Below are 27503 nucleotides of genomic sequence, written 5' to 3'. Positions count from 1 at the left end.
TGATGCCAGGCGGTGCTTTATTTTCGACCATCACAACCAAGGGACTTAGCGTGCGATTGCTCATGATCCCAAGTCGGATTCCAACACCAAGGAGGGCAAAGATTTCCTCAGGATCTCTACGGTGGCTTCCTTCTGTCTGATCCCGGGCAGGTCCTTCAGGAACAAATACTCCAGATTGCTGCACAGAATGGGAAGGGAGGGTAAGCACAGTTGGTTCAGATTTTGGATCCTGCCTTTCTGAACTTCCAGCAGCGATGAAGGCAGAAAACAATTTAAAACGGACATGGCAACATCACATTCTAAGATCATTACAATCAGCCTCCTGACAATTAGGGCCGTTCCTCAGTGGAACGGGCTTCCTCGGGAGGTGGTGGGTTCGCCTTCTTGGGGAGTTTTTAAGCAGAGGCTAGATCAGGGGTGGTCAAACTGCGGCCCTCCAGATGTCCATGCACTACAATTCCCATGAGCCCCTGCCAGCTCATGGGAATTGTAGTCCATGGACATCTGGAGGGCCATAGTTTGACCACCGCTGGGCTAGATAGTCATCTGATACAGATGTTGATTTTATGAACTTGGGAAGATGGTGAGTGGGTGGGCAGGAAGGGATGTGCCAGTGTTGTTGTCTTGTGGCCGTTCCTTGTATAGCCAGGGAATTGCTGATCGCCACTGTGGGATGGGAGGTGAATTTCCTTCAGGCCAGGCTGAAGTCTAGAGATTTTTGGTGTATATGTGGAGGATCACTTGGGCACTGGCCGCTGCTCCGGCCGCCTGCTGGCTGCTGGGACTGTTGCCAACGGCTCATCCAGGTAGGGCAACAGAGCAGCTGCTGTAGGCTCCTGCCATTAGCGTCCATTGCATCCCTGGGCGCACCGGGTTTTTGGCCTAGTAAATTAAATAATGTTTGTGTGTTTGTGTCCGTCTATACCACCCTCTCTGAATGGTCTCGAGGTGGCTTACATCCATTTAAATTCACATCAATTAAAACCATATATTAAAATTTTAAATGCATTAAAACCATCATCTTAACTCTAGCTACCTCCTGTTCGTTATTATTTAATGTACTACCTTCAAAGCCCGTTCCTAAGAACAGGCTTTGAAAGGGTCCACTCCGCTGGCCCACAGCCAGGCAGCGTAAGGTGGCTTTGGGCTGCAGCTCGCAGGCAGGCGGGGGCTGGCCAGCTCGTTAGCAGGCCTGGGACAGAGCTCCTTAGCAGGCAGTCAGCAGGCCGGGAGGCCCTTGTTAGCAGGCCCTCCACCACGACCCTTTGCCCAGGGCCTCTCTCCTTACCTGCTGTTGGCTCCAGGCACTGAGCCGCCTGAGAGCAAATAGGCTAGAGTTCAGGGACGGAGGGTGGGAGCTGCAGGGGCAGGACCAACCCTGATTGGCCGTATTCCAACTTGGACAGCTGGACACGTCCCACCCCCCCAGAATGTTTCACAATCTATAGAGGAACCATGGATAAGGATATACTGCCTTTTCATAGTGGCTCAGGGCAGTATAGCATCAATAAAAATAACAATCCTATAAACGAATTAACACTAAAACCCATTGAAATGACATCTCACAAATGAGACTTCCATTCAGCAGTGTCATCGGTGTAGTCATCATGTGGTGCTGGTGGCAGTGAACCCTGGGGCAAGGATTCTGCATGTCCAGCCCGCGGATTCGCTTTGCCTACCTGAGCTTATGGAGGGCGAGGATGCCTGTATCCGTGAGGTCCCCACAGGAAATGACCCACAGGCGCCGCAGGCTCCTCTGCAAGTTCTGCATCTCGCTGAGCCGCCGCAGGCACTCGTCCTGGAGGTACACACACTTGCAAAACTTGATCTCCTCCACCTGCTCCAGGCCATCTGCAACACAGCAGAAGGAAATGCTATGGGCAAAATGGACAGAGCAAAGGCAGTTAGCCCAATGTACACGGACAAAGGATGCAATACATTTGGGTTACATTCGCAATAAATTATTACAAACAAATGGCCTAACAAAATAAAACCAAAAGAACTGTTCAGAGTGCTATTGACACAAAAAACTTTCTGCTTTCTTCATAATAAGGGCCAATCCTTGTAAACAGAGCCAAAGGCCATAAAGATGATCATAGAATCGCAGAATCATAGCGTAGGAAGGGACCTCATGGGTCATCTAGTCCAACCCCCTGCATGATGCAGGACACTCACAACCTCAGTGATACAGTTCTCTTGCAGGGGGTAGCCCAGGGGGTAGCCCGGAAAGTTCCTGAAATAAATAAAGCTGATACCTGTACGAAAGCCGAAGGAAAGAGTTTGGGTAGTGCATATTTCATCCAATTGGGGGAAAGAATAAAAGGTTTTGCACGTTGTCAGAACATTGTTTTTCATGTCCCTCCCCTGCTGCACATTACAACTTCAAGCTTAATTAATTAATTTCATTATATTTTTATGCCGCCCTTCCATACAGCTCAGGGTTGTTTACATATAACATTGGGGGAGGGGGCGGGATACATGGAACGAGCTAACATATAGTCAAGAATAACATTAACAATAATCCAACAATATTTTACATTAAAACTTTTACATTAAAGTGTTTGGCCATAGGGCCAGTGTCAGCAGGCCCTCACGTGGGGCTGTGCCCAGGACCCACTGCTGTTGACACCTCCATGCCTTTCTCTCTTACTGCTCATGGCAGCACATCCTGGAAAAGGCTGTGAGCAGCACAGGGAACTCAGCCTGGGCTGTGGGGAATCAAAGAATCAAAGAGTTGGAAAGGATCTCCTGGTTCATCTAGTCCAACCCCCTGCACTATGCAGGACACTCCCAACCCTCTCGCTCATCCACTGTCACCTGCCACCCCCTTGAGCCTTCACAGAATCAGCCTCTCTGTCAAATGGCTCTCCAGCCTCTGTCTAAAAATCTCCAAAGATGGAGAACCCACCACCTCCCGAGGAAGCCTGTTCCACTGAGGAACCGCTCTAACTGTCAGGAACAAATTCCGGAGGTTGAGACAGAATTTCTTTTGAATTAATTTCATCCTGTTGGTTCTGGTCTGTCCCTCTGGGGCAAGAGAGAACAACTCGGCTCCATTCTCCACATGGCAGCCTTTTAAATACTTGAAGATGGTTACCAGATACCTTCTCAATCATGAGAGCCTCTTTTAGAGCTTAATTTGGACATGTGAAGGCAGGAAACATTAGCCTATAAGGTAAAGGTAGAGGTATCCCCTGTGCAAGCACCGGGTCATGTCTGACCCTTGGGGTGACGCCCTCCAGCGTTTTCATGGCACTCAATACGGGGTGGTTTGCCAGTGCCTTCCCCAATCATTACCGTTTTACCCCCCAGCAAGCTGGGTACTCATTTTACCGACCTCGGAAGGATGGAAGGCTGAGTCAACCTTGAGCCGGCAGCTGGGATCGAACTCCCAGCCTCATGGGCAGAGCTTTCAGATTGTATGTTTGCTGCCTTACCACTCTGCGCCACAAGAGGCTCTTACATTAGCCTATACAGAGCACCAATTTAAAGATCAAAATTGAAATTTCACTACTTACCCAGATAATCGAACCCCATATGCATGATGCAAGATTCCGTGGCATCAATGGCTTGTATCTTGTACCTCCCTAGTGGTCCTGTGGGTAGCCTATTGTAATCTTGCTGCCATTTATCGAGGCCCTGGAAACGCACGTGCGCCCCGCAGCGCAGGAGCCATTCCGAAGCTGCCCTGTCTGGGCCAACGGCCTGGATCCGTTCATGGTCTACCCTGCCAACAAGGAGGCCCAGCTGGTAAGTTCTCTTGAGGTAGACAAACCCTCCAAGCACTTTACGGAATCAGAGATACAAATACCTCTAATCTCAATTTCTTTCTGTAGTGTTTTTGGGTTTAACCTCTAAGAGCTTCACAATTAGGCAAGAACGGTCCTTTTCCGTTTCATCCTGCCCTGCCATGCCTCTCCCCGCCCCACTCTGCCACCTCCAACTGGCTGAGGATCCTTGGCTCCAAAGAAGCATGCTGGACCTCAACAAAGGCCAGAGCTTTCTCAGTCCTGGCCCCCACCTGGTAGAACGAGCTCCCTGAGGAGATCAGGGCCCTGTCTGAACTTCCACAGTTCCGCAGGGCCGGCAAAAGGGAGCTGTAGTCCATGGACATCTGTAGTCCATGGACATCTGGAGGGCCGCAGTTGGACTACCCCTGATTTAGATTTTTATACCACCCTTCCATAGGACTCTAGAACATTGTAAGAAATATACCAATCGTATAACAAATATAACAAACATGTCAACTAGAACAATTATTTTTCACTGGCAGGAAGAGCTGCACCTGTGGAATATCAGCTTGTTGCGCTGTCGGCGGGACCTGGAAGAGACTGTGGCACTTGCAGCTCCATAAAAGTTTTATGTTGTGCTTTTAGGGTTCAAAGGGCGACCCCACCCCTGAGCAGGAGCCCTGTAAAGTGGTCACTTTACACAGATCTCATCTAGTGAGATCATGAGATCTGAACTGGGGGATGTCTAGATCAGAGCTCCTGGGAGCTCCTCCACCAGGCTTGAGACTGACCAACTCAGAACATCAGCTGGTCCCCCTCCCTTCCATGAATGAACAATTTGATCTCCCCAGGGATATGTCAGTGTTGTTATTCATGCTATGTTATGTTTTTATTCTTACTTGATAGATTGTTTTGGGAATCTGGAGGTGGAGCCTAGAGAAGGCAGTGTCTGTAGAGGGGAGGGACCTCAGCAGACTGCAACATCACAGAGTCCATCTTCCTAAGCAGCCATTTCCTCAAGGGAAACTGATCTCAATTTTCTGGAGATGTCTGATCATTCTGGGAGATCTCTAGCCTCCCCCTGGAGGTTGGCAACCCTATGTGCACCTGACACTGCCAGGCATCATCAGTGGTTCTATTTCAACCTGGCCAGTGCAAACCAACTGCGAATTAGATTGTTTTTATTAGCAAAGGGAACGGGCAATTCTTTGCTCCTTTTCACCTTCTCACGTCTAGAATGGCTGGAATATCATTAAGCCCCACAAAATAAGAGTCCGGCGGCACCTTTTAAGACCAACAAACTTTTATTCAAGGTATTTAAGCTTTTGTGAGCTTGAACCTTATGCCTTGAATATACACCTTGAATAAATGTTTGTTGATCTTCAAGGTGCCCCTGGGCTCAAACTTCGTTCTGCTGCTTCAGACCCACCTGAAACTCAGCCCCACAGTAAAATGACTGCCCCCCTCCCCAATTATGGAAGTAGTAAAACCGCCATGACTACCCCACCACCCTCAGGCACTGTTGAACTTCGTAAATTAACCAGTAGAAGCTCAGCCTGAGGAATATGCTGCAAGAGATGCAGGAATGTCAACAGCACCTGAGAGTCCGTTATCGGGGTGTGGGGGAGGGGGAAATCAGCCTGCTCATGTAATTTATAGAATAGGTAGGGGGAAGGCCAGGAGATGGCATGGGGTTATCAAATTGCTTTCCTTCCTCACAGTTCCTTGTGGATCCATGGGTTGTGCATTCTGTTTTAAAATAGTTCTTTTCTGTGTCAGTGGGACAACTGGGGGGCATGTGAATCTGCCTTGTCCTGAATCAGACCCCTGGTCCATTGGGATCAGTATTGTCTACTCAGTCTGGCAGCAGCACTCCAAGGACTTTCACATTACCTATCACCTGCTCCTTTTAACTGGAAGTACCAAGGATTGAACTTGGGACATTCTGCATGCCGGGCAGATACTCTGAACCTCTGAGATATCACTGGGCTGCAGCCCCTTAACACGGGCCCAATAATTTTTAAACCAATTGCAATCCAGCTTTGCTGACGGAACGCCCAACCAAAGCAGGGATGACAGTCCTACAAAACGGACAGAAAGCCCCAAAGAAGAAACTCTGGTGGAATGACAACTCTGGGGTGGTGGAGGAAGAGCTACAATGGAAGCTAGTTCCAATTTGTAGCACAAATGCCCACAGCATTCTTTGGGGAAATGCTTTGATTTATTCCCGGCCCTTACTTGTTAAAAATCGCATTCAGCCATCCCCAGAAGTGCCTGTAAGTCTCACAAGAGGGCAGCTTTGGGACTCTGCATGCCTGGCGGGTCAAACGTTCAAACAGCATCATATGGCAGCTGTGGAGCCTCAGCTATCTGCTTCTTCATCCCTGGTCCTGCAAAAGGAATAATACCAAACAATTACCGACAGGTTCTGGAATTTAAAAACAAGCGTACACCTACCATGCCATTGCTATGTATGGGTGTGGAAGTTGAACAGCAAAGAAAGATGACAGGATGAAAGTGGATTAGTTTGAAAAGTGGTGTTGGAGGAAAGTATGATATTGTAGTATGCCAAAAAGACAAATTAGAGGGTCCTGGATCAAATCCAGCCTGAACTCTCCCTAAAAGTTAAATGACAAAATGCAGGCTTTGGTCCCATTATGAGAAGATAAACGTCCCGGGGAAAGGCAATCATAGAATTGGAAGGGACCTTCAGAGTCATCTAGCCCAGGGGTAGTCAAACTGCGGCCCTCCAGATGTCCGTGGACTACAATTCCCAGGAGACCCTGCCAGCATTCGCTGGCAGGGGCTCCTGGGAATTGTAGTCCACGGACATCTGGAGGGCTGCAGTTTGACTACCCCTGATCTAGCCCAACCCCCTGCAGAATGCAGGAAAGTCACAACTACCTGACTACCCACAGTGACCCCAATTCCATGCACAGATGATTCCCCCCCCCCAAAAAAAACAGAATCCCTGGCCAGTTTGACCTGGAAAAAATTTGCTTCCCGACGATTGCCATTTTCCTGGGTGTGCAAGAAAGGGCCACAAGAGCTAAGCTCAGACACAATCCCTTCTGCCCAACCACTCAAAATCTGTCTGAGTTTGAAAATATAAAGCGGCAAAGCAGTCTTCGTGCTTCTGTATTACAAACCCATCCGTAACCTTGGGTGTCCTGGAGAACATACCGCCCACCCCTAAAGCTCAGGGTGGTTTACAGGAAACAAGAAAAAGATACAGGTAACATCGTATATGGTAGCAATAGGTGATAACAACAATAACATTATAACAATAATAACATGAACATGATAACAATGACATTAGAGAACGACTGAACTGCGAAAGAGTTTCAGCTCAACTCTTACTGGGACCCAGTGGCTTAGGCAAATTGGTAGCGGTCATAGTAGGATGGGGGGGGGAACTAGAGAGCCAATTGGAAGCGACTCAGGGGTAGTCAAACTGCGTCCCTCCAGATGTCCATGGACTACAATTCCCAGGATGCCCCTGCCAGCGTTGGCAGGTCGACCTCAACCAAATGCCTGGCAGAGGAGCTCCCCTTTGCAGGCCGGGTGGAACTTTTCAGGTTCGGTCAGGTAGAACAGGGGTCGGCAACCTGTGGCCCTCCAGATGTCCATGGACTACAATTCCCATGAGCCCCTGCCAGCATTCGCTGGCAGGGGCTCCTGGGAATTGTAGTCCATGGACATCTGGAGGACCACAGGTTGACGACCCCTGAGGTAGAAGAAACTAAACACAAACTGGGGTCCAACAGCACCTTTCTGACCGACAAACATGTAGTCAAGGCGTGGGCTTCCCTTCAATCACTGCTGGCCTGCAAGGTGGCCATTGGGCCCCATGTTCGTTGGGCGACTTCAGGCCAACACGGCGACCCCCTGGAGCCCATCCCGCTGGGGGAAATGAGCCAAGCTGCTTTGAGGAAAGGAGGGGAAAACCTCCTGCCTGTTCCTGCCCTCAGTCCTCACATTAAGACCCCCCAGAACTGCAAAAAACCCCCCTTGGCCGGGATGCGGCCCGAAAGGCGCCAGTTCAGGGGGGCAGGGACCAAGATGGCGGCGGCGGCGGCCATGTCCTCCCGCCGGGAGCCTGAGGGAGGGGCGGCCAGGCCGGGGGATGCCCCGGTCCGCCCGGGAGGCTGGCATCCAGACAGAGCCGCCCTTTCCCCCGTCCCCAGCGCGGGGGTCGGCCCTTCCTCCTCGTCCTGCTGCTGAGGGGGCGGCGGCGGCGGCGGCCTAGTCGTGGGGCGGCCTGAGGGGACCTCACCGCAGCGCCGGCGCCGGCCTCCTCCTCCTCCTCCTCCTCCTCGGCCCGTCGTGGAGGCTCCGCCCGGCCCGGGCAGGAGGAGGAGCGGCGTGGGCGGCGTCGGCGTGGGCCATGGGGCTGCGGTGGGCGCGGGCGGCCCTCGGGAGGAGGCCCCTCAGCAGCGCCGCTCGCAGGTGAGGCACACGCCGCCTTCCTGCCCCCCTCGGCGGCGCCGGCGACGCAGGGAAGGACGCTAGGCCCGACAGGCGGGAGTCCAACCGGGGCAGTCTTCTGTGTGTCTATATTGGCCTGGGCGGGCCTTCCTCGCGGGGCTCCGAGCGCCTGGCTGGGGGGTGGGGGAGGCGGGAAAAGCGGGAGATGCCCCTGGGGGCTGGGGGGGGGAGCAGGGGAGGATCCCACTGGATTCGCTTTTTGGAGCAGGTGGCTTTAGGGAGACCGGAGACCTGTTGGGATTCCGGATCTCCAGCCCCCACCTGGAGGCTGGCAACCGTCTTTCGCCAGCTGTGCGACCTGGCCTCTTTGTTTGTTTATCAGGGGTAGTCAAACTGCGGCCCTCTAGATGTCCATGGACTACAATTCCCAGGAGCCCCTGCCAGCGAATGCTGGCTCCTGGGAATTGTAGTCCATGGACATCTGGAGGGCCGCAGTTTGACTACCCCTGATTTAAGATTTTTATACCACCCTTCCATAGGGCTCTAGAGCAGGGGTAGTCAACCTGTGGTCCTCCAGATGTCCATGGACTACATTTCCCATGAACCCCTGGCTGCATTTGCTGGCAGGGGCTCATGGGAATTGTAGTCCATGGACATCTGGAGCGCCACAGGTTGACTACCCCTGATTTAGATTTTTATACCACCCTTCCATAGGGCTCTAGAGCAGGGGTAGTCAACCTGTGGTCCTCCAGATGTCCATGGACTACATTTCCCATGAACCCCTGGCTGCATTTGCTGGCAGGGGCTCATGGGAATTGTAGTCCATGGACATCTGGAGCGCCACAGGTTGACTACCCCTGATTTAGATTTTTATACCACCCTTCCATAGGGCTCTAGAGCAGGGGTAGTCAACCTGTGGTCCTCCAGATGTCCATGGACTACATTTCCCATGAACCCCTGGCTGCATTTGCTGGCAGGGGCTCATGGGAATTGTAGTCCATGGACATCTGGAGCGCCACAGGTTGACTACCCCTGATTTAGATTTTTATACCACCCTTCCATAGGGCTCTAGAGCAGGGGTAGTCAACCTGTGGTCCTCCAGATGTCCATGGACTACATTTCCCATGAACCCCTGGCTGCATTTGCTGGCAGGGGCTCATGGGAATTGTAGTCCATGGACATCTGGAGCGCCACAGGTTGACTACCCCTGCTCTAGAACATTGTAACAAATATAACAATCGTATAACAGATATAACAAACGTGTCAACCAGAACAATTATTTTTCGCTGGCAGGAGGAGCTGCACCTGTGGAATATCAGCGTGTTGCGCTGTCGGCGGGACCTGGAAGAGACTGTGGCACTTGCAGCTCCATAAAAGTTTTATGTTGTTCTTTTAGGGTTCAAAGGGCGGCCTCGCCCCTGAGCAGAGGCTCTGTAAAGTGGTCACTTTATACAGATCTCACCTAGCGAGATCGTGAGATCTGAACTGGGGGATGTCTAGATCAGAACCACAACCCCCAGGTCCTTTGAATGCATCTGACTCAGGTATGGAAGCTGAGCATGCAGGACAATGAGGTGAGATGGGACCGCTTTGGACTGCAGGTGGTTAAACACCTCGTTTTTATAATGCTTTGCAATTCATAAAACGAGCTTTGCAGGGGGAGTGTCTACCCCCTCTTGGCTTGCTTTCTAGTTTCTAGATGCAGCTTGGTGTAGTGGTCACCCAACTGGCTGCATGTGGGGGAGGAGCAGGGAATCAAACTGGCTCACCAGATTAGAAATTGCCAAATTAGAAATCGACATTCTAATTTGGCAAACCAGGTTTAATTCCCTGCTCCTTCCCCAAATGAGCCAGCTGGGTGACCTTAGGCTTGCCACAACCCTGATAAAGCTGTTCTGACAGAGCAGGAATCCCAGGGCTCTCTCAGCCTCACCCACCTCACAGGGTGTCTGTTGTGGGGAGAGGAAAGGGAAGGCAATTAGAAGCCACTTTGAGCCTCCTTCGGGTAGAGAAAAGCGGCATATAAGAATCAACTCTTCCTAGTTTCAGAGACTTTTAACACAGAGAGATTTCCCCAAAGGCAGGCACACACCTGCAGTTGGAAGTGGTGCAGTCTGTTTGACCTCCATGGGGCTCTGGCACCTCATTGCGCTGCAAGCATGAAACTTGGCCCTCAGGTTTAAAAACACATCTCATGAAAACTGTTATTTATGCAACAGAAAGTTGGTCCCTTTAGCTCATTCTTTTTTATTGACTGATTTTATTGACACATTGCTCCCCTGGGGGGTTTGAAGTAGTCATCATCACCCTCCATCCCCCAATGCCCTTGTTCGGGTAGGGGAGACTGGTATTTTCCGCCATGTTGGGTATTTTTATAGTCTTTTAACGGGGGTTTAATGGGGGATTTTAAGACTATTGTTACCCACCACGAGCCTGTAGGGAATGGCGGGAAATAAATCGAATATAATAATTATAAAGATGATGATGATGATGCTGGCTGTCCAGGGTCTCTGGTGGCAGAATTTGCGATGCTTCGGACTGCTGTAGAGCAGGAGTTCTCGGTCTTTTTGAGGCTGACGGTGACTTTGGAATGTTAAGAGGGGCTGGTGAGCAGCACCCCAAGATGGCTGCCTCTGGAGGTGGAGCCAAACAGAATACCTCCTTCCTCATACCTGGGAAGAGGAAGATCCTGAAGGAGGAACGGAGCTACACAGGAAGGAAAGCCGAGTTGCTAACTAGTCCTCCCCATCCTCCAATGGAAGAAGACCCTTTCATTTGAAGGAGGGAAACAACAAGCCGTTCCTTGCAGTGGCCCCAATTGCTTTCTGAAAGCTTGGTGTTCTGACCTAGAGAATTTCTGTGTCTGGAGCACTGAACCATAGCCTTGCTCTAGTTAGCAAAGGTTATTAAGGCAACAAAATTCAGGAGGGCTTTTGGAGTCATTAGCCTGGAGCGCTGGGTTCAAAACAGGGAAGTCAGATGCATGACCGCTGTAATGTGGTGGGTTGGGTATCTGCCCCTTGCCCAGAACACGGAGTATAGTGTGAAGGATGGTAGTTTATATATATATTTATTTATTTATATTTGAATTTATTGCCCGCCTCTCCCCGAGAGCTCGAGGCGGGTTACAATGTTGGGCTACAACCCCCATAACACCCCTTAAAACAGGCATAAAAAATCCCTTAAATACAATAGAAAATCCTGAAAAGGAAAAAACAGAAAAGATGCTGCGGCAGAAAATACACACCCAACCGAACAATCCCATGAAACACACACTAATAGGGAGAGTGTGAACCGAGGGCGCAGATGTACCTGGCTACCGCCACTCATGCAGGGAGGAACGGAACTACACACAGAGGAGTTTATCAATGTGACAATCTCTTTCTGGCCTTCATTTTATTATTTAGCAATTTGCATTTTTATTTCCAAAATAGCCCAGTCTCTCCAGGTATACCCTTTCCTTATTAATTTATTCCTTGAGTAGAACATGCATAAATAATATGTAAAGAATAACAGGAGAGTGTGTGTAAATAATTCAGATTTTTTTCAAGTAGCTAATCGCTGAGGTCAGTTTTTGATAAAGGGGGGAGTACACGGCTTGAGAGTGTTCTTTTCAAACCCATTTTCGGCAGCACCTTGGATGTAGCTGTGATTGGCGGCGGGATTGTGGGGCTGGCGTCGGCCCGGGAGCTGATTCTGAGGCATCCCTCCCTCGTTTTCGGAGTGCTGGAAAAGGAGGAGGAACTGGGTATGAAACTCTTATTTGTTTCCTTGTCTGTATCAAAGTAACTTGCGTTTGTTTAACTCAACTTAAACTGTGGTTTGCATAGGTTATGAATTACGTTCCCAGTGTGTCAGCAAACCGGGTTTAGACTACAGCTATTTTTCCACTTTCATATCTGGTTGGCTTCAAATCATGTCAGACCCTGCTTTGCAAATCCGCTTCAAACTATGACTCCTGATTCTGTCCTGACGTAGGATTGCAATTGAGGATTGATTTAGTTATGTAGTCCACACCTAAGTGTGGCTCAGTGTGGAAAGTGGATCATAAATTCAGTCAGTCAGTAATTATCTTTTATCGTGGTTTGTGTCAAGATCCTGTCGAGGCCTCAAAAAGCATTACGTGGCAAACTCATAACACAGGACCTTGACATTTAAAAAGAAATTTATACCCTGCTCTTCCCTGGAGTTTTAAGATCTTTTTTGCCTGGCATTCCCTGTAGTTTTTGGCTACCTTCAGCTTTTTTGATACTTCGTAAAGCTTCGTAGAGCCTCTTGTGGCGCAGTGGTAAGGCAGCAGACATGCAGTCTGAAAGCTCTGCCCAGGAGGCTGGGAGTTCAATCCCAGCAGCCGGCTCAAGGTTGACTCAGCCTTCCATCCTTCCGAGGTCGGTAAAATGAGTACCCAGCTTGCTGGGGGGTAAACGGTAATGACTGGGGAAGGCACTGGCAAACCACCCCGTATTGAGTCTGCCATGAAAATGCTAGAGGGCGTCACCCCAAGGGTCAGACATGACTCGGTGCTTGCACAGGGGATACCTTTACCTTTAAAGCTGGTATAGCCTTGATCTGGATAGCTCAGATCTCGTTGGATCTCATAAAATAAGTAGGGTATTGAGATGAGAGACCTCCAAGGAATACCAAGGATAGGATTAAAATGTACCAGCCAGACAGATATCTAACTGTTTCCAATGCATCTCCCATTCAGCTTGCCATCAAAGCGGACACAACAGTGGGGTCATTCACAGTGGGATTTACTACACGCCGGGATCCTTAAAAGCAAAGCTGTGTGTGGAAGGCGCTGCTCTTTGCTACCAGTACTGTGACAAAAAGGAAATCGCATATAAGCAGTGCGGCAAGGTATGGTAGGTGCTTCCCCTTTGGCTTTTCATTTGAGGACAGTTCCGTTATGGTAGATTTTCATAGGATCCTGGCAGGACAAGGAAGCTCATGTTTCAGCATTTGTACTCCCAGCCCCTCCACATTCAGAGGTAATCAGCTTCTGAATCCCAGAGCCAGGAGGCAGCAACAGGGGAAGGCCTGGGCCTCCGTGCCCTATGGCTGCTGTGCGAGACAGGATGCTGGACTAGATGAACCACTGGCCCGATCCAGCAAGGCTCTTAATTAGAAGGTCTGGGCCTCTCTGTCCTGCTGCTGGTCCTCCAGAGGAACTGGTTGGCCCCTGTGAGAGACAGGATGCTGGACTAGATCAACGACTTGTCTGTTCCATCAGGGCTCTTCTGATGTTCTTGTGTAAACTAGCCTCCTTCTGAATCATAGAATAATAGAGTTGGAAGGGACCTCCTGGGTCATCTAGTCCAACCCTCTGTACAATTCAGGACACTCCCAACCCTCTCGCTCTTCCACTGTCACCTGCAACCCCCTTGAACCTTCCCAGAACCAGCCTCCACATCAGATGGCTCTCCAGCCTCTGTTTAAAAACCTCCAAAGAGGGAGAACCCACCACCTTCCAAGGAAGCCTGTTCCACTGAGAAACCGCTCTAACTGCCAGGAACTTCTTCCGGAGGTTTAGATGGAATTTATTTTGAATTAATTTCATCCCTTTGGTTCTGGTCCGTCCCTCCGGGGCAAGAGAGAACAACTCTGCTCCATCCTCTACACGACACCGTTTTAAATACTTGAAGATGATGCGAAGAAGGTACATCTGCCTTGTCAACATCCCACTTAAATCGGTCCTCCTCAGGAGATGCATCTGAAGCTCAGGATTAACTGAAGTTTTTGCGTGGTTGTCCTGAGGGAGCCTTGTTTGAAAATTTCTCCTCTGAAAAATACCCCAAACCTTCAGCCTAGGTCAGACCTTTTCAGTGGCGGGCTATAAATATTATAATAATAATAATAATAATAATAATAATAATAATAATAATAATAATAATAATAATAATAACAACAACAACAACAACAATAATAATAATAATAATAATAATAATAATAATAATAATAGTAATAGTAGTAGTAATAATAATAATAATGATAATGATAATGATAATAATAATAATAATAATAATAATAATAATAATAATAATAATAATAATAATGCTGTCCTTGGCTCCTGATGCCCGTTGTCCTGCCTTCCTGAGCATTGTCATGTGTGTTCTGAAGCTCTGAATGGGAGCCGTTCGGCGGCATTCCTGCCACGTGGTCAGCCTGCTTGTCTTGTGCCCGCTGCAGCTCATCGTTGCTGTCAAGCATGAAGAAATCCCGAGGCTCAAGGCATTGCACGAGAGAGGGCTACAGAATAACGTCCGGGGCTTGAAACTCATCACTGCCAAAGAAATACAAGCAAAGGAGCCCTACTGCCGGGTAAGCAGCCTTCCTGCCCTTATAGATTTATATTATTATATTTATATTATTATATCTTCTTGGAGACAAAGGTAGCATGGTGTAGTGCTTAATAGTGCTGGGCCAGAATTCAGGAGACTTGAGTTCAGTTCTTGCCTTGCTATGAAGCTCACTGAGAGGCCCCGGGCCAGCCACCCATTCAGCCTCACCTGAATGAAGAGAGCCAGTTTGGTGTGGTGGTTAGGAGTGCGGACTTCTAATCTGGCATGCCGGGTTCGATTCTGTGCTCCCCCACATGCAGCCAGCTGGGTGACCTTGGGCTCGCCACAACACTGATAAAACTGTTCTGACCGAGCAGGAATATCAGGGCTCTCTCAGCCTCACCCACCCCACAGGGTGTCTGTTGTGGGGAGAGGAAAGGGAAGGTGACTGTAAGCCGCTTTGAGCCTCCTTCGGGTAGGGAAAAGCGGCATATAAAAACCAACTCTTCTTCTCCAGTAATCTCAGGGCTCTCTCAGCCTCCCCTCCCTCACAGGGTGTCTGTTGTGAGGAGAGGAAAGGGAAGGCGACTGTGAGCCGCTTTGAGCCTCCTTCGGGTAGGGAAAAGCAGCATATAAGAACCAACTCTTCTTCTTCTTCTTCTTCTTCTTCTTCTTCTTCTTCTTCACAAGGTAGATTTGGTGGGGTCACCGTGTTGGTCTCAAGCAACAGTAGAGAGTTTGGATCCAGGGGCACCTTGAAGACCCACAACATTTAATTCTGGGGATAAGCTTTCATGTGCATCCCTGCTTCTGAACCTATCTGAAGAAGGGATGCATGCACTCAAAAGCTTATATCCACAATAAATCATAGAATCCTAGAATCATAGTGTTGGAAAGTTCCCAAAGGGTCATCTAGTCCAACCCCCTGCACAATGCAGGAACTCACAACTACCTGCCCACCGACAGTGATCCCAGTTTCATGCCCAAATGATCCCTTTGTTAGTCTCGAAGGTGTCCTCAGACTCAAACTTTGTCCTGCTACCTATCAGGGTTATTGCGAGGATAAAGTAAGGAAAGAAAAAAAAGGAGCTGGAGATGAATTGTTTGAAATTTGGCTATGTAATCTGTCTGTCTAAGTCAGGGGTAGTCAAACTGCGGCCCTCCAGATGTCCATGGACTACAATGCTGGCAGGGGCTCATGGGAATTGTAGTCCATGGACATCTGGAAGGCTGCAGATTGACTACACCTGGTCATCTGAAGTAGATGATGAATTTTCTAAGTAATATAATGTGTTCTACATTTCCCATGAACCAGATAAAATACACAGATTCCTAGAAGAATGTCTCCTTTATGTTGCATGCTCCCACCTTTTCAGGGTTTGATGGCCTTGGACTCACCGTACACGGGCATTGTGAACTACAAGCAGGTGGCCCTGTCTTACGCGGAAGACTTCCAAGCAGCCGGGGGGACAGTCTTGACTGACTTTGAAGTGGCAGACATGAAGATGACAAAAGAAAGTCCTGCAGGCAGCCAAGAAGGTGAGTGCTTTTCCCCTGGCACTTCACCTAACTTTGGGGTCCCTTTTTTAGCCCGTGGGATTCTGGCACAGGGTGGTGAGCCTAACCAGAGCGACACACACTGGCACAGAGAGACCAAGACGTAGGAGGAACGGTTGGGGGAGCTTGGTCTGTTTAGCCTAGAGAAGATACGACTGAGAGGGGTTCTGATAGCCAACTTCAAGTATTTAAAAGGGTGCCATGTAGAGGATGGAGCAGAGTTGTTCTCTCTTGCCCCGGAGGGACGGGCCAGAACCAATGGGATGACATTAATGCAAAAGAAATTCCGTCTAAACCTGCGGAAGAAGTTCCTGACAGTTAGAGCGACTTCTCAGTGGAACAGGCTTCCTCGGGAGGTGGTGGGTTCTCCATTTTGGAGATTTTTAAACAGAGGCTGGAGAGGCTGATTCTGTGAAGGCTCAGGGGAGTGGCAGGTGACAGTGGATGAGCAAGAGGGTTGTGGGTGTCCTGCATATTGCAGGGGGTCAGACTAGATGGCCCAGGAGGTCCCTTCCAACTCTATGATTCTAGGATTCTAGATGTAGTGTCAATTTTTTAGAAGAATATTAGCAAAAACAATTGGAGACCATCCTTGACTGTCATTTGTAGGCAATTTATTAACTTACTAAAATGGCTTTTTGCCGAAGATTGCATAGTAGGTGGCGCTGGGAAAACTATCAGAGAACTGCCCTGCAAGAACAGCTCTTAGAGAACCGTGAGCAGCCTGTGGGGGGGGGGGAATCAAACCCAGTTCTCCAGATAAAGAGTCCATCATTCTTTAACCGCAATGGTGATGCTGGCTCTTGAGAGGGCCCCGTTTCAGTGCCTGGCATCTCCGGTTTGAAGGATCTCACACAGAGGCTGCAGGGAAAACCATTTCAGTGCCTCAGTCATTGGACAGCTACTTTGGCTAAGGATCTGGATCAATGTAAAGGCAGCTTCACATTTTCAAATATGGGTTGCTCGTGTAGCTTCCATGATTATTTAGATTGAACCTGGGGCCAGCCTTTGGCCTGAGCAACATGCACTTATTCCCCCAATCCCCTCCAGACAATTCTCCGTGTCTCCCAGGACAGAGATATTGATCTCCTCCTCACTAGTGGCTGGACAGATCCTTCTCCTGGATGCTTGAGGCTGATCCTGCCCTGAGCAGGGGGTGGGACTAGATGGCCTGGTTGGCCCCTTCCCACTCTAGGATTCTAGGAGTCTAGTTCAGCAGTGAAAAGGGCTGCCTAAGGATGTGGGGAGCTCCCCCTCACTGGCCGTCTTGGAGCAGTGGCTGGACAGATCCTTCTCCTGGATGCTGGAGGCTGATCCTGCACTGAGCAGAGGTTGGACTAGATGGCCTGTGTGTCTCCTTCCCACTCTAGGATTCTAGGAGTCTAGTTCAGCAGTGAAAGAGGCTGCCTAAGGAGGTGGGGAGCTCCCCCTCACTGGCCGTCTTCAAGCAGCGGTTGGACAGATCCTTCTCCTGGATGCTTGAGGCTGATCCTTTGTTGAGCAGGGGGTGGACTAGATGGTCTGGGTGGACCCTTCTCTGTGATTCTTTCTCATCTGTATGGCTAGCATCACAGGGTCCTTGCACCAGTGACGATGACTGTTTCATAACAGACACGTAATTTTCTCTTCTTGTCGGCAGGAATGAAGTATCCCATTGTTATTAGAAGTTCCAAGGTAAGACCAAGCAATATCTTTTAGATCTCCCCCCTCTTCCGCTCCCCGAGATATATGGTAGAATATTTGTACATTGCTAAACATTCAGTGTTTTGTGAAATTAACAGTAATCAACAGATCCCCTTGTTATGGAGGTTATGGAAGCCAAACAAAAAGCAAAGCACAAATTCTTATTGATATGTCTGTTCTTGCAAGGTAGAAGGGATCTTGTAGTCTGCAGTCTGATATGGAACTAACAGATCATTCCGGTAATGCACAGAGAGGGACTCTGAAGCTGTGGTGCTTCAATGACTGCCATTAAATAGTTAAATTCTTAGATTTTGGAGGGCGGCCATGTGGGTCTGAAGCAGCCGGACCAAGTTTGAGTCCAGGGGCACCTTGGGTCTCAATTTTCATCTGCCTTGAGTTCCCAAAGATAACATGGAATATGAATCCCATAATATATAGAAATCAGTGTGCATGCAGACTTCTTCAGGTACCTCTGCCTTTGTTAAATTGTGTTGAAAGAGATGAGCGGACACCACAGTGCAGGATAAATGACCTGGAGTGCCACAAGGTAGAAAGATTGTTTTAAATCAAGCAATAAAATATACTCAGGCGTGCTACAGTTCGGAATAATTTCCACAAATTGTTTTCAATTCATTTTAATATGCTTAAACCACACTTATTATTTCATAATTTATTTTTACATTAATTAATGTGGGCTGCTGTTTTAATGTTGTTTGTTGGGTGAGAAGCTCCCATTGGCTGGATGTGAAACAAGCAGAGCACACAGGAGGCTGCCTGACATGGAATCAGGTCCCCTGGAATCAGCATTGTCTGCTCAGGCTGGCAGGTGCTCTCCAGAGCCTTGGGCAGAGGGCTTGTGCATCACCCACTAAACAGTCCTTTCAGCTGGAGATGCTGCTAGGGATTGAACCCGGGACCTTTTGCATGCCAAGCAGAGGCTCTTCTGAGTAGGAACCTGAAGGGGCCTGATGACCAGGCTTCCAGTGACACTGAAGGACACAGCTCTGGGAAGGAGACCTGTCCCTCTATACCGGGGTCCCCAACACGGTGCCCACCAACACCTTTCCTGGTGACCACCGAGTGTTTTTAGAAAGTGGGTGGGGCTCCTGCCCAGGAAGGGCCACAGATGGGCTGCTGGAAACTTGATTGGCTGGTTGCAGTTTTTTAAAGTGTTGCTTCAGCAGCAGCTGCTGCCGAAGCACAAGGCTCTTCCCCGTGCGGCTGAAGGGAAGCTGTGGCAGCCATCGCTTGAGAGCCGCCGTTTTAGGTGGTAGCCACTTTGTCCTTGTGCCCACCATGCTATATTGGACTTCTGGAGGTGGCCCCAGACTCACAACGGCTGGGGACCCCCTGCTGTACACTCCTTGCTCTGGCCTCCTGCCATATATGCTTTGTAATATTCCGGGGTGCCGGTGAAGGATAGTCCTGCCTGGGTCTAGGCTTGAGACACCTTGAGAGCTCTCCGTGGTGCTGAAGAGCCAGCTCCCTTGGCATTGCTTTGCAGGAGGAAGATATTGGGCCAGAGGAGGCAGCTCAGGGGCTACCTATTTCTGTAGTTGTGCCGGTGCTTGAGGCGGCGCTGCATCCGTCCGCTGAATCCGTGCCTCTTGTTTTGCGGCAGGGCAAGGAAATCCACTGCAGGCACCTTGTGTCCTGCGCAGGGCTCCACTCGGACCGCCTCTCGCAGATCAGCGGCTGCAGCCCGGAGCCTCGCATCGTGCCTTTCCGCGGCGACTACCTGGTGCTCAAGCCAGAGAAGAGCTACTTGGTCCGAGGAAACATTTATCCGGTAGGCTGCTCGCTCGCTGCTTCCCACGCTTTAAAAACCCAGCGTGCAAAAACCCCTGCGTTTTTAGTCTTCCGGGGATTTCAGTTGCTGACCTGAGAGCCAGTTTGGTGTAGTGGTGAGGAGTGCGGACTTCTAATCTGGCATGCCAGGTTCGATTCTGTGCTCCCCCACATGCAACCAGCTGGGTGACCTTGGGCTCATCACGGCAGTGAGAAAGCTGTTCTGACCGGGCAGTGATATCAGGGCTCTCTCAGCCTCACCCACCCCACAGGGTGTCTGTTGTGGGGAGAGGAAAGGGAAGGCAAATATAAGCTGCTTTGAGACTCCTTCAGGTAGAGAAAAGTGGCCTATAAGAACCAACTCTTCTTCTTGAGAAATGTTGGGGCTCTCTCAGCCTCCCCTCCCTCACAGGCTGTCTGTTGTGGGGAGAGGAAAGGGAAGGCGATCGGAAGCTGCTTTGAGACTCCTTTGGGTAGAGAAAAACGGCATATAAGAACCAACTCTTCTTCTAAGAATGGCAGTTCTCAAGCTGAGAAGCTTCAAGAGAAGAGTTCAGTGGGAGATGCCTGACCTTGAGTTCATTCACAAGCTCAGAACGATGTTTCCCATAGGACTGAACAGGAAGATAGAATTTCTCATGCTGATTAGAATACACCTTGTGCCTCCTGAGTTCCTTCTTTGTGATACCCTTGTGTGATGTCTACTCACAGGCCAACATTTTTCATGAAAAAGGTTATGACAGTGCAGCTGGATAAAGCCAGTTGGTATAGATATGAGAGCCAGTATGGTAGAGTGGATAAAAGTATCTGAGAGATCTGGGTTCGAGTCCCTACTCCAGCCGTGGAAGCTTGCTGGGTGACCTTGAGCCAGTCACACCCTCTTAGTGTAACCTCCCTCACAGGGCAGTTGTGAAGATGAAATGGAGGAGAGGCGAACAGGGTGAACCTCTTTGGGAGCCCCAGAGGAAGAAAGGCATTCTATAAATAAGTCCTTAGGATAGAAGCTCAGTACAGATCATGTTCATCTGGCACAGAGAGATCCCTGGTTTTCTTTTGCCATGTTGGTGCGCTGATTGTGAGTTTATGCGCGAGGAATTTCCTGAATTCTGCAGGAGGTTGGACTAGATGAGGGGTAGTCAAACTGCGGCCCTCCAGATGTCCATGGACTACAATTCCCAGGAGCCCCTGCCAGCGAATGCTGGCAGGGGCTCTTGGGAATTGTAGTCCATGGACATCTGGAGGGCCGCAGTTTGACTACCCCTGGGTTAGATGATCCTGGAGGTCCCTTCCAACTCTATGATTCTATGACTACATTATAACAAGGTCACAGCACATGTGTATCGACTGTTCCCTCACCCCGTGAAATAAAGATGCGCTTGATTTCTTGTGCTGGTAGGTGCCTGATCCCCGCTTCCCCTTCCTGGGCCTTCATTTCACCCCGAGGATGGATGGCAGCGTTTGGCTGGGGCCTAATGCTGTGCTGGCCTTCAAGCGAGAGGGGTACAGCTTTTACGACTTCAGCCTCCGAGATTTCGTGGATGCCGCTGCTTACAGGTAACGCCTGCCTGTGTTCATTTGCGGGTTCAGGAGGAGAGTTCAGCTTCCCACCTCCCCTCTGTCCTCTGAGCTCACAGTGTTTATTCTGGATCTAGGAAGATCAGTGTTCATCAGTGGTGGATGAAACCAGCTTCTCTTATAGATTGGCCCCTGGTGGGTTGTGTCAAGCGTTGCAAGAACTCACAACAAGCTTCTTTAATAAAGAAAGCGTTTATTGAGAAGTTACTTCATACACCTAAGCTAAGAAAGTCAAATCTGCCCGAGACCACATTTGCCTCCCCTTTTCAGTAGTGTTCTCCCACCCAAAACTTGAAAGTTCCCAGGGAAGGGGGAGAGGGGGCACCAGGTGCCATAAACCATAGTGTTACTTCTCACATGTCCTTGGTCGTCTCCGGACAAGATAAGATGTTATGGTTACAAAAGGCAGACCCAGCCGGCAGGTTCAAAAGACAAATAATTCACAGCTCCCTGAGATAGCAGGATGCAACAAAACAGTTTCGATTTCAGGCATGCAAGCATAATATATGGGCCCTGGGTTACAAAGCGGCCTCAGGAAAAGAAAGGCAAAAGGCAAAGCAAACAAACATGGAGAAACCCATGTCAACTCATGGCAGGAACATAGAATCATAGAATCATAGAATCATAGAGTTGGAAGGGGCCATGCAGGCCATCTAGTCCAACCCCCTGCTCAACGCAGGATTAGCCCTAAGCATCCTAAAGCATCCAAGAAAAGTGTGTATCCAACCTTTGCTTGAAGACTTCCAGTGAGGCACTGATCCTGACAGGTTGTATCACGGGGGTTGGAGGTGGGGCTTTCACACTCTGTTAAGCAATGTTAGGGGTGAGTGGTGTTGAGTGATGGACTCATGTCAACTGTGCCCCCTTTTCCCCACTACTTATTTTTTTTTGGGGGGGGGAGACAGGAGTTGAGTTATACCACCGTGTTTTGGGGGGGTTGTCTGTTCTATGTATGATATTTTTCATCTCCTAGAGTATTTTAATGGGGTTTTATGGGGGTTTTACGATGGACAATGTACCCGGCACGAGCCGGTTCTGGAAGTGGCGCGAAATAAATATAATAATAATAACAACCTGAGCCTGAAGGGTAGGCATCAACTTCAGATTTCCAGTTCCCCCTTTTCAAGTTCTCCCCTCTAGTTTGGCTTTCACCTTTGCATTATGACCAGGACCCTTCCCCTTTCCAACCCCCCCCCCAATCATTTGTCATGGGGGGGGGCTGGTCAACATACCCATATATGGTCATATCACCCAATACATTTTAAGTTTTGTATATAATTAATAAACTTCCAGCCAATCGGGGAAACCCTTCCAGGGCAGTCGGGAAACCCCGGTGGGAGGGAGTTGGACAGAGAGAAGAGAGAACTGGCAGACGGGTGGTATTAAGTTCCCCAGCTGCCTGCCTCTGCTTCTGCTCTGCCCATGTTCCTCCACTAACGTGTGATTCTGAGATAACGTGCAGTTTTGTGCAGGGACCAGGCCATGTCTCGGCTCTCCAGTTGCACTTAGCCTGCTGTGGGCCCTAGAGTAGCGGTTCTCAACCTGGAGGTCGAGACCCCCTTGGGGGTCGATCAGCCCTTTTCCTGGGGTCACCGAGGCGGCCACCGCACCACTGCGGTAATGGTGGCGGCCTCAGCAACCCAAAGGGGTTGTGGCATTAGGAAGTTGTGACCAAGCCCTATGAAGATAGGTTGAGGGACTTGGGAATGTTCAGCCTGGAGAAAAGGAGGTTGAGAGGGGACATGATAGCCCTCTTTAAGTATTTGAAAGGTTGTCACTTGGAGGAGGGCAGGATGCTGTTTCTGCTGGCTGCAGAGGAGAGGACACGCAGTAATGGGTTTAAACTTCAAGTACAACGATATAGGCTAGATATCAGGAAAAACATTTTCACCGTCAGAGTAGTTCAGCAGTGGAATAGGCTGCCTAAGGAGGTGGTGAGCTCCCCCTCACTGGCAGTCTTCAAGCAAAGGTTGGACACACACTTTTCTGGGATGCTTTAGGATGCTTAGGGCTGATCCTGCGTTGAGCAGGGGGTTGGACTAGATGGCCTGTCTGGCCCCTTCCAACTCTATGGTTCTATGATTCTATGAAGTTTGAGACCCACTGCCATAGAGAAACTGCCTGCAGTAATAGTAGACTGTATAGAAAGGAAAAGGGACGATATCATTTCCCAGTTTCCCAAAGGACTATTAATTCCTTGCTTGCTTAGAAGTACCCGTGATGCCTGGCGTATCTGTTGAGAAGAGGAGGCCCTGTGAAGCCCAGGCCGTGTGTGGAACGGGGTGCGTAACACGCATGACAACAAGGAGATCTGTCACAACCCTTTTTACTTTCCTTTTTCCCTTCCAGCGGTTTGTGGAAACTGGTGTGCAGGAACTTATCTTATGGGATGGGGGAAATGTACAGAGCGTGTTTCCTTAATGCTCAAGTGAAGGAGCTCCAGAAATTCATACCCGAAGTTACCATCAATGATATACTCAGGTAAGGCAACCAGAAATCTCTCGGGTTTTAAAAACATGCAGAAATATTGAGGTGGGTCTTCAGCTGATCCCCCTACACTCAGTTTGTTTATTTATTTGCGTTATGGACTCACCAAAGCTCCTCCCCCAGCACAAATATTGTTAGTCTTGAAGGTGCTGCTGGACTCTTGCTCTTTTCTGCTGCTACAGATAGACGAGCAAGGCCACCCACCTTGAGCAAGAATCTGGGACTCAAGGTGGACTCTACGGGTTGAGTCAATGACATCGAAAGGATGGGCCGTTCAGAAAACAGCGCAATGGGATTTGGATTGCAGATCCAACCCGGATTCTAAGAACGCAACCGGAGAAAGGCAGAAGTATTAATGTGTCCCATAAACAATGCAGGATTCTAGCTTCAATAAGCTATAATAAATTTTCTAGATAACTTTGTGAATCGTTGTGAATCCAAGCTTTCTAATAGACTAGGAGTGCCCCTCCTACTGGTGTCTTCCCGCCCAAATGATCACATGACCAAGAGGAGGGGCGCCTCAGTTTTCTCCTTGCTGCTGCCATTGTTGTTATGTGCGAAGTCGTGTCCGACCCATTGCGCCCCCATGGACAATGATCCTCCAGGCCTTCCTGTCCTCTACCATTCCCTGGAGTCCATTTAAGTTTGCACCGACTGCTTCAGGGACTCCATCCAGCCACCTCATTCTCTGTCGTCCCCTTCTTCTTCTGCCCTCGATCGCTCCCAGCATTAGGCTCTTCTCCAGGGAGTCCTTCCTTCTCATGAGGTGGCCAAAGTATTTGAGTTTCATCTTCAGGATCTGGCCTTCTAAAGAGCAGTCAGGGCTGATCTCCTCTAGGACTGACCGGTTTGTTCGCCTTACAGGCCAAGGGACTCGCAAGAGTCTTCTCCAGCACCAGAGTTCAAAAGCCTCAATTCTTTGACGCTCGGCCTTCCTTATGGTCCAACTTTCGCAGCCATACATTGCAACTGGGAATACCATAGCCTTGACTAAACGCACTTTTGTTGGCAGGGTGATGTCTCTGCTTTTTAGGATGCTGTCTAGATTTGCCATAGCTTTCCTCCCCAGGAGCAAGCATCTTTTAATTTCTTTGCTGCAGTCCCCATCTGCAGTGATCTTGGAGCCCAGGAAAATAAAATCTGTCACTAGCTGCTGCCATAGACCCCCCCAGAAATTAGGGTTCCAGAGAATTCAGTGGTGAAGGATGGAGGGCAGGGGTAGTCAAACTGCGGCCCTCCAGATGTCCATGGACTACAATTCCCAGGAGCCCCCTGCCAGCATTCGCTGGCAGGGGCTCCTGGGAATTGTAGTCCATGGACATCTGGAGGGCCGCAGTTTGACTACCCCTGATGGAGGGTATATCTACGGGAGTACTCAACCTTGCCCAGGATCCCTGGCCCAAAGAGGTGAGTCTGATTTCAACCAGGGCCATTTTTACCTTGGCCCTGGCCTGGCGGAACGCTCTGATAAAAGGGATCAGGCCCTGCCAGACCTTTGCTGCTTCCCCAGGGCCTGCAAGACAGAGCTCTTCCATCAGGCCTGCAAGTGAGGCCCACGTAGGCCATCGGGAGCTACCCTCCCAAGACCTCCCAGTTCAAATGGATTGGGGTCTGCTGTAATGCTTCCTGATTTCTATTATGTGATTGATGACTGTTTTGAACCATGTTGTTTCCCACCCTGAGGTACCTAGGAAGGGCAGGCTACAAACATAAAGACGATTCGTCAGGTGCTGCTGGACACAAATGTGGCTGTTCCGTTGCAGACCCCTTCTGCGGCTAACCTGGATCTGGCCTGCTAGAGAGAGAAATTCCCTCCCCGTTACCTTTCTGAATGCCTGCCTTCTCCTTTGTTTGCACAGGGGCCCATCTGGCGTCAGAGCACAAGCCTTAGACAGCGACGGGAACTTGGTAGACGACTTTGTGTTTGACGGTGGCACGGGGGATATCGGCGGCCGAGTTCTCCACGTCAGGAATGCCCCCTCACCAGCGGCTACCTCCTCCTTGGCCATTGCCAACATGATCGCTGACGAGGTCGAGAGGAGATTTGAACTGTGAGGGGAGCCCCAGAGCTGCTCGGCCGTTCTGCCCTGTTGGTGCTCAGACGCTGTGAGTTGAGTGACGGAGTCCAAGATGCGAGAGGGAAAGCTGCTTGTTTCGGGAGAAGCAGCTGGGAACGGACTGGGCCCTGGCTTAACAGTGGGCCTGGCGGAAGCCACAATCACCCCAGGGTTCTGAAGCATTAAAGCGGGACAGCCAGGCCTATGCATGCCCTGTGAGTTTAGCAGCAAAGACAGATCTCCCGTAGTCCCTCTTTTTAATGGATTCAAGTTCTTTTTAATGGATGCAGTTTGTAAAGGGAGGGCAGCAAGTTTCTATTTCCCTGGTACTTTGAGGCCCTCCTTTTGAACTGTAACTACATCATCTACCTTCCTCCCCTCCCTCTAAATCCCCTGAAGACAGAACAGGGACATGCTGCTTCCACAGGGGGAGACTCTCTGTGTAGGGCATATTCATCTCAGTTTGGTTCTGCTCGGTCTGTGCCAGGCCACACGGCAGGAACAGGAACAATGCCTGGGCACCTGTTTTTCATGACGCCAGCCCAGCTGCCCTTCCTGGAGCACAGGAGACTGCTCTCTCCGACCTCAGGGAATCTCTCCTGGGAAATCTCTTGCTGGGAGCTGAGGAAGAGCTCACTTTTTAAAGCCAAAATTATGGTCTGTCCTGGCGAATAAGGTGAATGCCAAGTTACTGCGGAGGGAATTTTTGTTGCTGCAAAATCAAGTGATCTCCAGACTACACTGGCTAAGGAATGAACAGTTTTGATTTAATTGTGCGGCTAAATATGCACATGTGTGTAATCTTCCTTCTGTAGATGTTCCAACTGCGTAGAGATTTCTGACTAAATGAGTATTGAATGTCAACGCAGGGTGCTTTTGTAAAACGCAACACCGTGAGGAAGTGGGAGGCTGGCTGGACCGAAATCTGCAAGGACTAATTATTCAAGGCAGATTCACCCAGAACATTTTGAGTGCAATAGCGGGAGGTATAAACGTCTGTACAAATACAAAGATGAATTATTATAAAGTTTTCTTTACTGGATTACTGTGTGGGATCCTGTCATTCTTGTCTTCAACAGACTATTTTGACGACACTGCGTGCGATACGATGGCATTGCTCAGCCAGTACTTTCCCCATCTCCATCTTGGCACGTGCAGAAACTGGGCTTCTTGGGCTGGCATCCCACTTTTTCTTGCGGTCCCAAGGCGGGAGAATTGATTGGCAAATGAGATCTCCCTGGATCCAGAAAATGGGAATGGCTTAGATTTATAATTTTAATAACTCTGTTGTGGTGCTGAAAACTGGCAGGCTAGAAAGGAATTTGATTATTTATGTAGGGTAGTTCTACCTCCCGCCTTTCTCGGGTCAGAACTGAGGGTGAAGAACAAGAATGAATAGGATGCAGAGAGTGTTGGCTGTCGTGTGTGTGTGTGTGTGTGTGGATTACAAAAGAGGAGCTGCCCAAGCCAGAACAAAGCTAATTTCTAAATGGATGAGAATTAGGATTCTGCTAGCAAGAGATTGATGGCCTGGGGTCAAGTGAGCCTCCTTGCCTCAAGTACCAGCACATGAGAGCAGCTTTAGAGCTCTCAGATGCTGGCAGAGACCATCATAGGTGAGGCTTTAACCATAACTTACCTGCTGGGTTTATTTCCTTTTTCAGCCATAGACAGTCACTTGTTTCTGCCACTTAGCCCTGTGTAACAAGATGGCCTTTAATCTGCACAGCCAGTCAGAAGCCCTGTTGCAGGAAAGACTCACCTAGCCCTGCCTGCTTTCCTAAAGCACTTGATGAGAACTACGGAAGGTGTAAAAGGGCACCACGTTGGGGGATCCCTGGCCTAAAGCTTCGTGTAAACATGATACTGGTGAGGGAAAAACGCCGTATGAGATTCACGCATCTCATTTAAACAGT

The 27503-nt window shown here is 49.5% G+C and overlaps 2 protein-coding genes across 7 annotated transcripts; one reads left to right on the top strand and one right to left on the bottom strand.

The window, feature by feature from the left end:
- DMAC2L (distal membrane arm assembly component 2 like) lies at nucleotides 1–8505 on the bottom strand. 4 transcript variants are annotated; one of them, XM_077324119.1, is made up of 5 exons: nucleotides 8481–8505; nucleotides 5970–6121; nucleotides 3519–3727; nucleotides 1680–1851; nucleotides 1–178 (listed from the first exon to the last, which is right to left on the bottom strand). In XM_077324119.1, the coding sequence occupies exons 2-5, from the start codon at nucleotides 6074–6076 to the stop codon at nucleotides 61–63; spliced, it is 606 nt and encodes a 201-aa protein (XP_077180234.1). In that variant the 5' UTR covers nucleotides 6077–6121; nucleotides 8481–8505; the 3' UTR covers nucleotides 1–60. The 4 variants fall into 4 exon arrangements, with proteins under 4 accessions (XP_077180234.1, XP_077180236.1, XP_077180233.1 ...); XM_077324121.1 differs by lacking the exon at nucleotides 8481–8505 and adding an exon at nucleotides 8008–8145 and having other exon boundaries at nucleotides 1680–1874; XM_077324118.1 differs by lacking the exon at nucleotides 8481–8505 and adding an exon at nucleotides 8008–8145.
- Nucleotides 8037–26629, top strand: L2HGDH (L-2-hydroxyglutarate dehydrogenase). 3 transcript variants are annotated; one of them, XM_077324112.1, is made up of 10 exons: nucleotides 8037–8180; nucleotides 11792–11907; nucleotides 12868–13019; nucleotides 14349–14480; nucleotides 15817–15979; nucleotides 17637–17671; nucleotides 19302–19469; nucleotides 20865–21022; nucleotides 23393–23524; nucleotides 25390–26629. In XM_077324112.1, exons 1-10 carry the CDS (start codon nucleotides 8119–8121, stop codon nucleotides 25583–25585), a joined length of 1314 nt encoding a protein of 437 aa, XP_077180227.1. In that variant the 5' UTR covers nucleotides 8037–8118; the 3' UTR covers nucleotides 25586–26629. The 3 variants fall into 3 exon arrangements, with proteins under 3 accessions (XP_077180227.1, XP_077180229.1, XP_077180230.1); XM_077324114.1 differs by lacking the exon at nucleotides 8037–8180 and adding an exon at nucleotides 9615–9733; XM_077324115.1 differs by lacking the exons at nucleotides 8037–8180; nucleotides 11792–11907 and having other exon boundaries at nucleotides 12868–13024.
- The last annotated feature ends 874 nt before the right edge of the window (nucleotides 26630–27503 follow it).

Source organism: Paroedura picta, chromosome 2 (assembly GCF_049243985.1).
Source record: "Paroedura picta isolate Pp20150507F chromosome 2, Ppicta_v3.0, whole genome shotgun sequence".
Lineage (NCBI taxonomy): Eukaryota > Metazoa > Chordata > Lepidosauria > Squamata > Gekkonidae > Paroedura > Paroedura picta.
The sequence above is the reverse complement of the archived record's forward strand: the minus strand, read 5'-3'. Positions and strand labels throughout refer to the sequence as shown.

Coding starts and splice junctions, on each gene's coding strand:
- DMAC2L (XM_077324119.1), bottom strand. CDS start 6,076: ATGATGCTGTTTGAACGTTTGACCCGCCAGGCATGCAGAGTCCCAAAG. Junction 3,728..5,969: donor CTGAATGCGATTTTTAACAA/GTAAGGGCCGGG, acceptor CCTTGTTGGCAG/GGTAGACCATGAACGGATCC. Junction 179..1,679: donor CTCGCCCTCCATAAGCTCAG/GTAGGCAAAGCG, acceptor CATTCTGTGCAG/CAATCTGGAGTATTTGTTCC.
- L2HGDH (XM_077324112.1), top strand. CDS start 8,119: ATGGGGCTGCGGTGGGCGCGGGCGGCCCTCGGGAGGAGGCCCCTCAGC. Junction 19,470..20,864: donor TCCGAGGAAACATTTATCCG/GTAGGCTGCTCG, acceptor TTGTGCTGGTAG/GTGCCTGATCCCCGCTTCCC. Junction 21,023..23,392: donor GTGGATGCCGCTGCTTACAG/GTAACGCCTGCC, acceptor TTTCCCTTCCAG/CGGTTTGTGGAAACTGGTGT.